At 40.2% G+C, this 13,150-nt stretch overlaps 1 protein-coding gene across 1 annotated transcript in view; it reads left to right on the forward strand.

Annotated features, from left to right (window-relative positions):
* The window catches only part of celsr1a (cadherin EGF LAG seven-pass G-type receptor 1a), a gene marked incomplete at its 5' end in the record, with an annotated part of 257,770 nt that overhangs the window by 224,294 nt on the left and 20,326 nt on the right, over positions 1-13,150 (forward strand). Inside the window, 7 exon segments of the mRNA XM_069909385.1 lie at positions 383-550; positions 983-1,109; positions 4,135-4,335; positions 8,666-8,840; positions 9,567-9,679; positions 10,868-10,947; positions 12,408-12,534. Of these exon segments, the coding sequence (XP_069765486.1) occupies positions 383-550; positions 983-1,109; positions 4,135-4,335; positions 8,666-8,840; positions 9,567-9,679; positions 10,868-10,947; positions 12,408-12,534 (991 nt within the window).

Genomic DNA, 13,150 nt, shown 5'->3' on the forward strand with positions numbered 1-13,150 from the left:
CTTTTTGTTGAGAGCAGAACTTGCTGCTATGTTAGCCTTGATTTAAAACAAAAGATACAATGCGAGATTAAGGGCAGTTCCAGGGTATTTTCATTTTGTGACACTCGTATGGGTTATTGTGGGAAATTGAAGATTCAGGATTCCATTTGTGGAGAGCTGAGTACACGGGTGCCGACATCAAGAATCTTCGATGTAGAGATCCTCCACCAGCCCAGTCCTACATGTGAGTTAGACCTGCACAGGCCGCCAGCCGGGCAGAAGGCCCCCATGTCTTTGCTCTGCCGTTCTCCCTGTGTCAGCGCTGCCATAATGCATATCTTTCCTTGCTTTGCCAGAAATATCTGACGAGCCTCACCATGCCTTTCTCAATTTGTGTCCTCAGAGTTCCGAACCGGCCAGTCATAAATACCCCCATCGTGAGCGCTACGGTTTACGCTGAAGACCAAAATTTGCCCCAGCAGTTGGAGAGCCCAATAACTCTGAAGTATCGTTTGTTTGTAACAGAGGAAAGGACCAAGCCCCTCTGTGTATTTTGGAACCATACTCTTGCGTAAGTGAGGCAGAAAAGAGACATTTAATTTCTATCTTTTGTGCTTAATGAGGTATGAAAAATTCAGAATTCCTTGTTGTTTTTGAAGAACCGCATTTGGTTATGCAATCAATTTGGAACAAATCTCTGTAATTATCACCGATATAATAAACCCTATTGTCTGAAGAATAATTTAAACCATCTTTCTTTACACGTTTTTCACAATAATTCCAGTGCCAATGACCAACAGCAACCCACACCTTTGAACGTCATTCTGATCTGCATGGTCTAGTTCAAAAATAATGTGAACACTTTAACAGGAAGAACTGGAACAGGAATTATGTATTCATTGCGTGGACCAGCTTGTTATTTAATGTTGCACAAATATTGCAAAAATGACATAGCTGGTGGTTCAGGGTCTTTTTAAATTCCTTCATTTGTTTCCTTTAATAGGATTGGAGGCACAGGGGGGTGGTCTTCCAAAGGGTGTGAACTTGTCCTGCGGAACGAATCTCACATCAACTGCCAGTGCAATCACATGACCAGTTTTGCCGTGCTCATGGATATTTCCAGGCGGGAGGTAAGATGGGTCACATGATACCCAAAATGCTCCATTGTGCTCAAGGCACATTTTCCCACATGTTCAATTCGGGCAGAGACAGGCTTCCCTTTTGGTCTCATTTTCCATTATTAAAGATACTTTGCAGTACCCAAACAAGCTTTAAAAATATAGCCTGTCGCAGCCATGTCTTTATAAGCTAACATTTTAATCCAGTATTATTAGTAGTCAAACCTCAACAAATTTCCAGCGTTTAGTAGAAATTGCAAAGGCGCAGTTATATAAATGTCTCCATCTTGAGCGCTGAAAATGCAAGTGACTTAATAGATTCACCAGGGTTGTAGATTTATTGTTATTTTGTGCTCTTCTGTTTATTTCAGTTTCTGTCAAACAGCCCTTTGCCTTGAAGCAACAGGAATGCCTGTGAGACAGAAATCATAAATGACAAAAGAAGACTAATGAGAATCCATTGTTCCCGTGTTTGCAATTTGGGGTGGGTGGTGGTGGAATGTCATGGCAGCATAGCAACAACTAGGTTACTGGGCTGCACCTACCCTTGGGAATGCTATTAGCACTTGCTTTGGGGAGTTTCTGTGCACTGCTCCCTCCACATTCGTCCACGCAACCCTGGCACTTTGTTTCCCGAACTTTCTCCAGCTTCTCAACTGTTTTTTATTTTTCCTAAGATCTGAAACGATTTAAGAATATCCCGACATAATAAATAACCACACTCATGATAGTACGATGCGAAATTAAAGCAGGAGACAAAAAATTCACATTGCAGCCACAGTCGTAATGGAAAGGTCAATTATTTTTAATTTTAAAAAAATACAGCAAGGTAACTGGACCTTCTGGCCCATGAGCCCACACAACCCTGGCACTTTGTTTCCCGAACTTTCTCCAGCTTCTCAACTGTTTTTTATTTTTCCTAAGATCTGAAACGATTTAAGAATATCCCGACGTAATAAATAACCACACTCATTATAGTACGATGCAAAATTAAAGCAGGAGACAAAAACATTCACATTGCAGCCACAGTAGTAATGGAAAGGTCAATTATTTTTAATTAAAAAAAATATAGCAAGGTAACCGGCCCTTCTGGCCCATGAGCTCATGCTGCCAATTACACCCAATCAACCTACATTCCCCCGTATGTTTTGAAGGGAGGGAGGAAACCCACGCAGAGTACAAATGCCTTACAGCTCCAGATTCAAATTCGAGTTGCTAGTGCTGTAACAGCATTGCGCTAACCACCGCGCTAACCGCCGCGCTAATCGTGCTGCCCATACATTCAGACGGCAGGAAAAGCATATTCCAGCCATTGAAACTCATGCCTCCCAGTTTCATCCAATTAACCCACACCCCATACATTTTGAAGGGTGGAAGGAAACTGGAGCACTCAGGCAAAACCCACGCAGGTCACGGGGAGAACGTACAAATTCCTTACAGACAGCGCTGGAATCGAACTCTGGTCCCTGGCACTGTGTAATAGTTTCACACTAACCATTATGTTAAACGTGCCACCTTGAGCCCTTCCTTGAACCACTCGTTGTTGACCACTGCCCCCTTTTTCTCCAAAAACCCTTTGATGCATCCCATTTTTGTAAAAATAAAAGCACTATTAAAACTGTTTTGGAGCCCTTTGGGGTGTTGAAAAAGGAGGAAATTTTGCCTTTTAGTGAATAGAAAATCTTGAAATGTTGCTTCTGGACATGGAGAAGATTTGTTTCAGCAACAAGTCCCTGCAGCCGAGTACATGTGCACACACGTTTTGTGGGGAGGAACTCCCATGAGATACTAATAATAGTTTATTGTTGCACCTAATCCAGAATATATTAACTTCCTGCAGCCAACCATTTAAACTCCCCAAACCATTCGTACAATGACATATCTGTCCTTGGCCTCATCCATTGTCAGGATGAGGCTATATGTAAACATCGTATCATATTCCTCATGGACAGCCATAAACCTAATGACATGAACGGTGATTTTTTTTCCAATTTTAGGTAACCCCAACCCCCATCTGATTCCACCTCTTTTTTAACCTATTGCTGTGCTGTTTCTTCTCTCTAAACTTTCTTCCAACCCCCTAATGGGTTCCCCTCTATCTGCCTTCATCTCACACACTTTCTGACCTGTACTCTTATTACCTGTGCCCCTCCCCTGGCTTCTTTCTTTCTCTATATACATACTTTTTCCTACCTTATATTAGATTTGATGAAGTTCAGACTCAAAATGTTGACCGACTATTTTGACCCACAGGTCCAACTGGAAGATCATCAACTCTGCCTGAACCTTGTTGATCTTCCAGCACGGTGGCACATCAGTGAGGGAATGCTGCTGTCTGTCACTGGCACAGCCAATGCGAGGGCACTGTAGGGAAGGACAGTGCTCGGATCTTTCTGCAATGTGAATTTTTTTGTCTCCTGCTTTAATTTTGCATCGTACTATAACGAGTGTGGTTATTTATTACGTCGGGATATTCTTAAATCGTTTCAGATCTTAGGAAAAATAAAAACAGTTGAGAAGCTGGAGAAAGTTCGGGAAACAAAGTGCCAGGGTTGTGTGGGCTCGTGGGCCAGAAGGTCCGGTTACATTGCTGTATTTTTTTTAAAATTAAAAATAATTGACCTCTCCATTACTACTGTGGCTGCAATGTGAATTTTTTGTCTCCTGCTTTAATTTTGCATCGTACTATAATGACTGTGGTTATTTATTATGTCGGGATATTCTTAAATCGTTTCAGGTCTTAGGAAAAATAAAAAACAATTGAGGGGCTGAAATTGGTGGGGAAACCCCTGTAACAATGGGCAGGGGGGAGGTTGATAACCGACAGTGAGCTCGGGCCCAAAACGTTGGCTCCCTTGGCTTCCTATGAATGCTGCATGACCTGCTGAGTTTCTCCAGCACATTTGTCTTCATGCATCTCTAAAGACAATCATTTGTTGTTTTAATAAAATAATTTGCTGCTGTGTATAAATATTCTGGACTAGCTTTATACTTTTTTTAAAAAAATGCTTTGACCTTATTGTCATTTCTTTGCCAGCATGGTGAGGTGCTCCCCTTGAAGATTGTCACCTATACAACTGTCTCCGTCTCCTTGTTTGCTTTGTTTGTGACTTTCCTGTTCCTCGTCCTGGTGAGAACTCTGCGTTCAAATCTCCATAATATCCACAAAAATCTGGTGGCTGCTCTCTTCTTCTCAGAACTCGTCTTCCTCATTGGAATTAACCAGACAGAAAATCCTGTAAGTCCTTAACTCAGCCTTTTAATGTTTTGTTTGTCAGTATTGTTAAATCATGATGGTCAAATGTGAAACACTACCAAAATGCGAGGTATTGTTTTGGCCAATGGACACGCCAGCTCTAGTTTATGTATCTTCATATTTTACTCCAGGAACTGGTTTTAGATTTAATCAAGGATAAAGAGAGAAAACTTTTTTCAGATGACTAGCTATGAAGCTCTCACCGTCGACTGAGAATGAGTGTTAATCCGGGTTCCAGTGACACAAAAAAACCCCCACCTTCCTTGTCCTCTTGTTAAAGTTGAAGTTTATATGTTTTACACAGTACTGTCACCTCATTTACGATGCGAATTGCGACCATAAAATGAAGTTATTTCTGGTTCTGTTATTTGAATTGAATATTTCAGTTTCTTCACTATCTGTTCAGAATTTAGATTTTATTGTATAATAATTCCAACCCTGTTGATTATCTTAAGATTTTGAAAGATTCTTGAAGGATACAACTGTAGAATCTTAACACAGTAGTTAATAAAAATAATGATACTTAATTGGATTGTCTTGTGTAGCATCTCACCAGAATATAAATTGCAAAGATGCGGGAGCTATCATGATTATTTTTATCCTTTTTGATATATTGTGTGTTCTTTGGCTTTGCTATTATTTCTCTTGATAGTTCTTTTCATCACTGTATGGGAAGAATTTTCTAAACAGGGTATATTCAACTGGATTTGAAAAATGCTGTTCCCTGCCTGATTGGCAAACATTAAAAAAAATTATATTTCACTGCTTGTGAAGGTCATGCAATATGAATATTTTCTCCCCAGCTCAACATTTGATCTGTCCCGAAAACATCAGTGTCTGAACCTCTTTAGGTAAACTTCAAACAGATTTTTCTAAGGCAGTTCGGTCGGTAGAATGTCTAATGACCATTTCATTAAGAAATGAAGTCCTCCCACTTAACATCCAGCAAAGCCTCAATAGCAGCCTCCAGTGCAAATACATTGCTATTGCAGGCAAGGTGTGCATCATTAAGGTGAAAGCAAGGAGAAAGAGCACATTTTTGACTGGGAAGTTGACCACTGCTGCTCTATATTGGCCAGATGAAGTGCCCTTCACGAATGTCATCTTGTCTGGTGATGTAATTCACCATAAATCTGAAAACAAAAGGAGGGAAAATTCCCATGACATTAATCCCATGGATTAAATCTGCCCTGATGCGTGATGGATGGGCTCTTTGCTAAATGTATATTTGGCTGATTATTGGGCCCCAGTGAGGAGTGAGGAGGGAGCGTGAGAAATATCTGACAAAGGAGGGAATCCATCACCAAATTTTCAAAATCTGGAGGCTCAACATTTCCGTAGGTTAATTCCTTGGGTGATGTGGGGGCAATCACAGAGCTGATTGCCCAGGAAACATAACCATATAACCATTTACGGAGCGGAAACAGGCCATGTTGGCCTTTCGAGTCTGCACCGGTTCACTGATTTTGATCAACCAAAACCAAAAATTGCATGAAACAACTGATAAATTTACCCTTTGAGTCTGCAATCAAGCTATTGGCTGATATGTAGTTATTTAAATAAGTGTATTACATAATTATAGTGTTACTATATCCCAGTTTATCTTTGGAAGTCTAACCCATGCAAATAAAACAACAGAAAAGCAAGGAGCAGGAAGTTGGCTTTGATTCAATCCTTGGTTATTCCATGAAAAATTATGAACTTCAGGGAAATGACTAATCTTGTAAATTAACAAATGAGGTGAATTCCTGATATATTCATTGACCTGTGCCTGCACCTAGCCAAACCCCTGAGCCCTTGTTTATTTTTACCTGATATTCCAGCAACAATTTCCTGGATGAATCCACCTCTCTGAATCCTTACACTGAGACAGGGACATCCAGGTGTAAACCCACTCAGAAAGGACGTGAACAGGGCTTTGAGGGCATACTTTCTGGTTTAGACAGATGTCAAATGCACATTTTTCCTTACAATCAAAAACTGAAAAGTCAATTATTTTTAAAAAATATTACAGTTCATAACATAAAAACCCTTAACGTGTTATGAGCCCAGAGAACCCCAAAACCCAGCAGCAAGAGATATTCACCAAGACAAATGGTTACTTAAACAAAGATTGCTTTTAATTATCTTTAAACATGAAAACAGAATCACACTTTAACTCATTACTATTAACTTTAACTGACCTAACTTAACCCCCTTCTTATTCTAAGTGCACATGTATGTAATGTGTGTGTAAGTTCAGAAAAGTTCTTTGATTCACAGTCCAATCTCACTTCTCACTCCTCCAAGTTCACTGTTATCAGGCAATTCTTATACTTGGCACAGAATTTAACATTTATGAAGTTCACCAGGCTTTGGTGCTTGAAAGGTAGATGGTTACCACTCAGGAAGGTTGTTGTCAGTTTTCAGAGAGAGATTTGTTGTTCACTGACACCCACAACTGATTCCTTTTAATCAGCCACGTCAATGTCTTGCCGAAGAAACTTGCACCATCAGGGTTTTCCAGATGATAACCTCTTTCAGGTCACTACAGAGTTCCTTTTTGTTCCTCTTATTTCAAGTGAAACATTACGCAGCCAGTCCTCTTGCATGAACCACAAGGGCTTTGTCTTCAAAATGGGGTTTTCCATAAGCTTGCCAGCTTGTCCTGTTCCAGTCCCAGCTGTTGCTGCTGACTGGAAAACTGCAGAACTGATCTCTCTTTTCCCTCTCTGCTTGCTAAACCACATGACCCTCTTGGAACAGCAAACAGCACTCCAGACAGCCTGCGGCTCCGAACTCCTCCTCCGATCTCTTTCATCTGTTACGTTTCAAAACAACAATCCATTAGTGAAGTCTCTTGGGCACTCCCCAGAGATTTTGCAAAGGCTCCCAGGAGCCACCCTGTCTGGCCCGAGCAGATGAGATCTGTTTTGAAGTGTTTGCATGTGACCGACACTGCCCCAATTTATCTTTCAAAAATATATCTCTAAATCTGTCAGTTCATTGGATTTTATTCGCTGTGGTCTCGACTTCCAAGAAGGGAAAGGCAGTAGACACTTGCTGGGACCACCAGCAATAAGTTCCTCCGATTCACGTACCATCCTAACTTGGAAATCTATGATTTTCATTTGATATAAAACCTCAAACTACCCAACAGTATAATTAGACTGTAATGGCTACCTGAGGCTGATTAGGGATGAGGAAGGATCACATTCTGAAACTGAATGAAATTTTTTTTTTAAACCTTGTATTTGCTCCTATCACCTGAAGTCTATGTGGACAGTGTTCCTACGCCAGGTTTGTTCTGGCACTGGTTGTGCAGGAAGATGGCTCAGCATTATGCTGGATCTAGTCAAGAACCCAGTGGCAGGGTCAGTTGTAATGACACCAACTGGCATCAGTTGGCAACTTCTCATTTTGGGCACCCATTTACAGGAATACTGGACCCTCTTGAGGGAAAACATGGACAAGGCTACACAGAACTGTTGCCTCAGAAAAATGCTTACATTTTGAAAATTCAGAATTTACAACTCAGGATTTATATAAACTTTATTTGTAAATGAATAATAATGCTTTCTGATTTGCAATGAATAGCTATAGGTTTCTTGCCACAGCATTGTCAGAACAAGGCCTGCATGAGGAAGGGTGACAGTGAGATTTCTCGTGACAGATTTCTTTGTTGCGCACAACATCCCTTTGTTATATTTCCTTACTCTGGTAGAAACTGCATGCAGTGTTATTTTTCTAAGCTTAGTTTAAAGAGGAGTGCACTTTGAAATTACTTTGTTTCATTAAATATTTCTTGTAGGATGTGCTAAATAATAACTGAGGCAGAGCTTTAACAAGATAATTTTAAAAAGCAGTCTTTCATTTTTTTCATTGCTATTGAAAATTTAGGATGAGGTCTTTGTCTAAACTTTGCTCAGGAGTTTGCTGTCTCACTCTCTTTGCTGGTGGGTGCCCACTGAATATTGAAAAGGCTGGATAAAATGGACATATAGAAAATATTGCCAGCAGTAGGAGAGTCTAGAGCCTCAGAATAAAAGGATGTCACTTTAGAGCAGAGAGGAGAAGAAATTGGTGGAATCTGTGGAATTCATTACCACTGTTGGCTGTGGATGCCACGTCATTGGGTAGATTTAAAGCAGAGTTGATGGGTTCTTGATCAGTAATGGTGTCAAACAGCAGAAGAATGGTACTGAGCAGACAAAATGGGCCACTACTTCTATATCTTAATGGAGTGCCTGATTTGACTAAGCCTTAAGTTGGAGTCAGTCATTGCAGGATATTCTTCCAGCATTCAGAATTCACCAGCTGTGTTTCCTTTCAGTTTGTCTGCAGTGTGATTGCACTTTTGCTACACTATTTCTATCTCTGCACCTTTGCCTGGACATTTGTGGAGGGTCTCCATATTTACCGTATGCTGACTGATATGAGGAATGTAAACCATGGCCACATGAGGTTTTACTACACCATCGGATGGGGAATTCCTGCGATTATAACAGGTAACCCAGTTCATGGTTATTTTGATGGGAGAGAAAATGGATTGAGTAACCTACCACTGTGTGGCTTAAGTTTTCAAAGAATTTCTCACAGATTGCTATTTTAGGCAGTGGGGTGGAATTTACCACGTTGGCAAGCAAAAATGTTTTGATCACAATAGATTAGAAAGTCTAATCAGCTTGTTAATTGGCTATGTTGAGGATTTGTACGGGTGGACACCTTTCTCTGCGATTCAAGTCTTTGATGTTTCTTCATTTTATTTCTCTTAGTTTATACCGATAAAGTTATTTTTTATTTTATTCTGTACTTTTTCTTAGGGGGCTGGGTGGGGGGGAAGGGGAGATTTAGGGATGGGGTGGTAATGCCATCATGTATGTAATCAGATTGTTTCTTTTGACATTTGTATTATTATGGCATTCATTTTATTACTCATGTATGGAATAAAATTAAATAAAATATCCCCAAAAAAAAGTCACATCCTAGTGCTTTGTCCGAAAAGAGTGTGGGAAGTTGGGATTCAGGTGCATTCTATCAACCTGCATTTTGCAGAATGAATCCTGCCTGGTTGTTTGGCCTGCTGGGTGTTCACTGAGCAATGGTATTTGAAGTTAGAATTTACTGTCTGCAATACCTTACTTTTTGAATGGAAGAGGTGAAGTCTTCATGTCTTGAATTTGTTCACCTGTAAAGGAATTCAATGCACTAATCCTATTTTGTAATGTTTCAAGGTCTGGCTATGGGCTTAGATCCACAAGGTTATGGGAACCCTGACTTCTGCTGGCTGTCCATGGATGACACTCTGATTTGGAGTTTTGCTGGACCTATCTGTGTTGTAGTCATTGTAAGTGACCTGTACTGATATCCCTCCATAACGGTTCACTTTCCATTCCAAAGTCCTTGAGTGTGTTGTCCCGTCCTGAATGTGGTCCACTTTCCCAAAGCTCCTGTTTTGAATCACTCTGTTAAGTTTCTGCCTCTGCCTTCATGTTGAAATATTTCCTAGATAAACCCATGCTGACGTACTATGTGATGGAATTATAAATTCATAGAATCGTGTGCACAGAAATTTTTATTTTTGGTCGACCATGTCCTTTAAGCCTTTCCTGTCCAAATGCCTTTTAAATGCTGTCGTTGTTTCTACCTCCATGAACTCCTCTGGCAGCTCATTTCAGATGACCACCACCCTCTAATCTTAAAACTTAAACCCTTTGAATTTCTTTCTCCTCACTTTCAATCTGTGCCCCGTAGTCTTGACTCTAGGTGTGACAAAGGAAATGATTGTGACCAATCTCTCTACATTAGACAGTCTGGTTAATAATGCCACCCTACTCTGGATGCCTCTCCAACATTGCCATTAACTGATGCCACTTTTACCTGCCTGGTAAATCCACCCATACAACTATTATTCATCAGATGTTCCCAAGGATCTGTCCTTGAGTCATTCATGTCTTGCCCTTTCATGCAATCCTTCAACTACCTACATTAGATTGCACACGTATGCTGTTGATACCCTGTTGTACTTCTTCATTACCTGTCGAGACCATAGTTTCTGGAATATTAAAATGCTGCTCAGATCTCTAGTTGCAAATAAGCAGAAATATTTTTAGTTGTCAGAGTCCTCATTTCTGAAATTCCCTTCCTCATTTTTGTCTTGAACTCCCTCTCCCTCCCCATCATTATTTCTTTACTTTGAAATGCCCTGTTTGTATATTTGCCTTGAAATTTTATTTGATAACTCGGAGGTGAAGCAGCTGGAGAGGTGGTGTGATGTTGAAGGTTCTAAACAAGTACAGGCCATTTTTGTTCATAGATTTAATTGTAGAATTGAAAATCTGTGGTACTTTATTTTTTAACAGAGTATTGCTTTAAACTTTGAGCCCAATATCCTCGATCTGGCTTTTGGCTACCTTCTTTGAATTGAGTCCTCTCACACACACTACCCTGGATTTAGCTCTAGCTTGGCATTTTGCACAAATGTGTTTTCCTCTTCATGTGGAACCTAATGTATTTTAAATTTCTGCTACTTCAGATAAATATCATTATCTTCATATTTGCTGCCAAAGCGTCCTGTGGGCCCAGACACAGGACTTTTGAAAAGACTGGAATCATGTGAGTGTAACAGAAATACTTTAATGAGACAAAGTGATTTCCATTGCTTTACCTTTTTCACAGTGAATGTTGCACATTAAATAGAAATGGAAAGAATGCATTTGCCCAGTGGAGCTATCATGAAACTATTATCAAAGCTGAGAAATGTATATAATTAAACAAACTGTTGGAAGTTAACTGTCTCAGTGACAAAAGGTGGTCTTGAGGTATTAGCTTGTTCAAATTGTTTCGTGGGAATTATTACAAGATTTTGGTAGAACAAGAGAGAAGTAGATCAAAAAGTGCCTCCTGAATTCAGAAGCAAAACCTGATATTGATACTGAGGTCACTTTGAAGTGATAGGCATCTAAATTGGAAAACAAATAATTTGCTATTCATGTTTTAGCATCCATTTGCTTTGTGTCACGAGACATCTGAGACTAGGAGAGGTTCAGAAGGGCTGAAGAAGTAAGGAAGAAAAGACACTCGAGTGTTATCAGTTAGTCTTGGTGATGACCCTGGATCCCATCAATAAATGGATAGCATCTTGACGCAGTGCCAAACACAGAGAGTTTTTCTCATTGATAACCCACAAGTGGGCGAGGGGGGGGGGAAGGCAATTTTCCTCTGGCTGTTAATGAAAGGTAGCAAAGCACAGACCCAGCGTCGAATCCTTGAGGTTAATTTAGGCTTAATTTGCATTCTGCGGAGGAGAAAATCTTTCACAGCTTTATTCAGATTGACCGTTAGTCTTGCTTTACAGAACTTCTCGCAGGCACCACATTGGTGTGTAGCACATTTTATAAAGCCAGACGGAACAGCATAGTTGAGGAACAGTGGTCAGGAAGGGCAGAGGCCAGGAGGAAGATACAGTTTAAGAGTTGGAGTATGAATCTGCCAACATGGCAGGAGAATGAGCAGGACCCGCTGGGTGATGTGTGAGGTGATTGAGCGTTTTTACATGATAGAGGAATTAGGGGATATGGGGAGAAGGCAGGTAGGAGGAGTTAGGTCATAAATTAGATCAGCCATGATCGTATTAAATGGCGGAGCAGGCTCGATGGGCCATTTTTGGCCTACTCCTGTTCCTACTTCCTATGTTCCTATGTTTTAAGGACCCATTACCTGTATTGGCGTTGTTACTTTACAAATTCAGTACTATTATAACCAAGGAGTAGAAATCAAGGAGAGGCATCACCGAGATTGAGGACTGAAAACATTGAGAGGTTATAAACCTTCAGAACAATAGAAATATTTTAGTGTGAAGACTTCCCACTGCAGATGACACAGCTGTGGAGAGGAAATGGATAATTCAGCTTTTACAGGAAATCACTCGATGAGACCGATTCTTAACATTTCATTTCACAGCGTTCTAATAATAGTGGTGAAGTAACATAGATAAATGAAAACGCGACCTGTTTGATGAGTTTCAAGCCCTTCCCTTGCTGTGTGTTCAGACTAACACACATGTTTTCCTTTAGATCTGGTCTGAGAACAGCTTTTCTTCTCCTACTTCTCATCAGTGCCACTTGGTTACTGGGGCTGATGGCAGTCAACAACGACACCATGACCTTCCATTATCTGTTTGCTATTTTCAGCTGTCTACAGGTAAGATTAAGCCTTGCTGCTGCTCTGACATGACATAACACCACTGGAGGGGAGAAATTATTATGTTTATTTCTTTCACATGATTAGTAGCCATGTAGATTACTTGGGTGAAAAATTTCAAAGAATGTTAGTGTGATTGTATGTGCACGTGCTGCAGTGTTTCAACAGTCAATAATCAATCTTTGTTCATAAATATACTGTCTCCACCTACCGGAAATTAGCTCAGCCCCCTTCCAGTGGATGAATTACAAGAATCTTGTTCGGCTCACCTCAGTTTGACTTGTATAATATCCTGAGTTTGCTTGGCTGAGGTGAATTTAAGCCACTGAAGCACTCCTATTCATTCGTCTCACGCTGACATATTAGTCATCACATGAAAGACCATTTTACATTGGAATCCATTGTTCAAGATAAATTATCAGAAATATTTGCCTAAAAGGCAAATGTGCTGCAATATTGTCATAAACCACTTAAAGCAAAGAAGCAGCTTGATAATCAGAACTGGACAAATTCATGTTTTGTAGATTGTACGTTACGATGGGTGGATGTGCTACTAACTTTAAAATTTTCTATTCAAGCACTTTGCAAATATTTCTTTGGGCTCAAATTTTGCTAC

The sequence above is a fragment of the Narcine bancroftii genome, chromosome 13 (assembly GCF_036971445.1).
Source record: "Narcine bancroftii isolate sNarBan1 chromosome 13, sNarBan1.hap1, whole genome shotgun sequence".
Classification (NCBI taxonomy): domain Eukaryota; kingdom Metazoa; phylum Chordata; class Chondrichthyes; order Torpediniformes; family Narcinidae; genus Narcine; species Narcine bancroftii.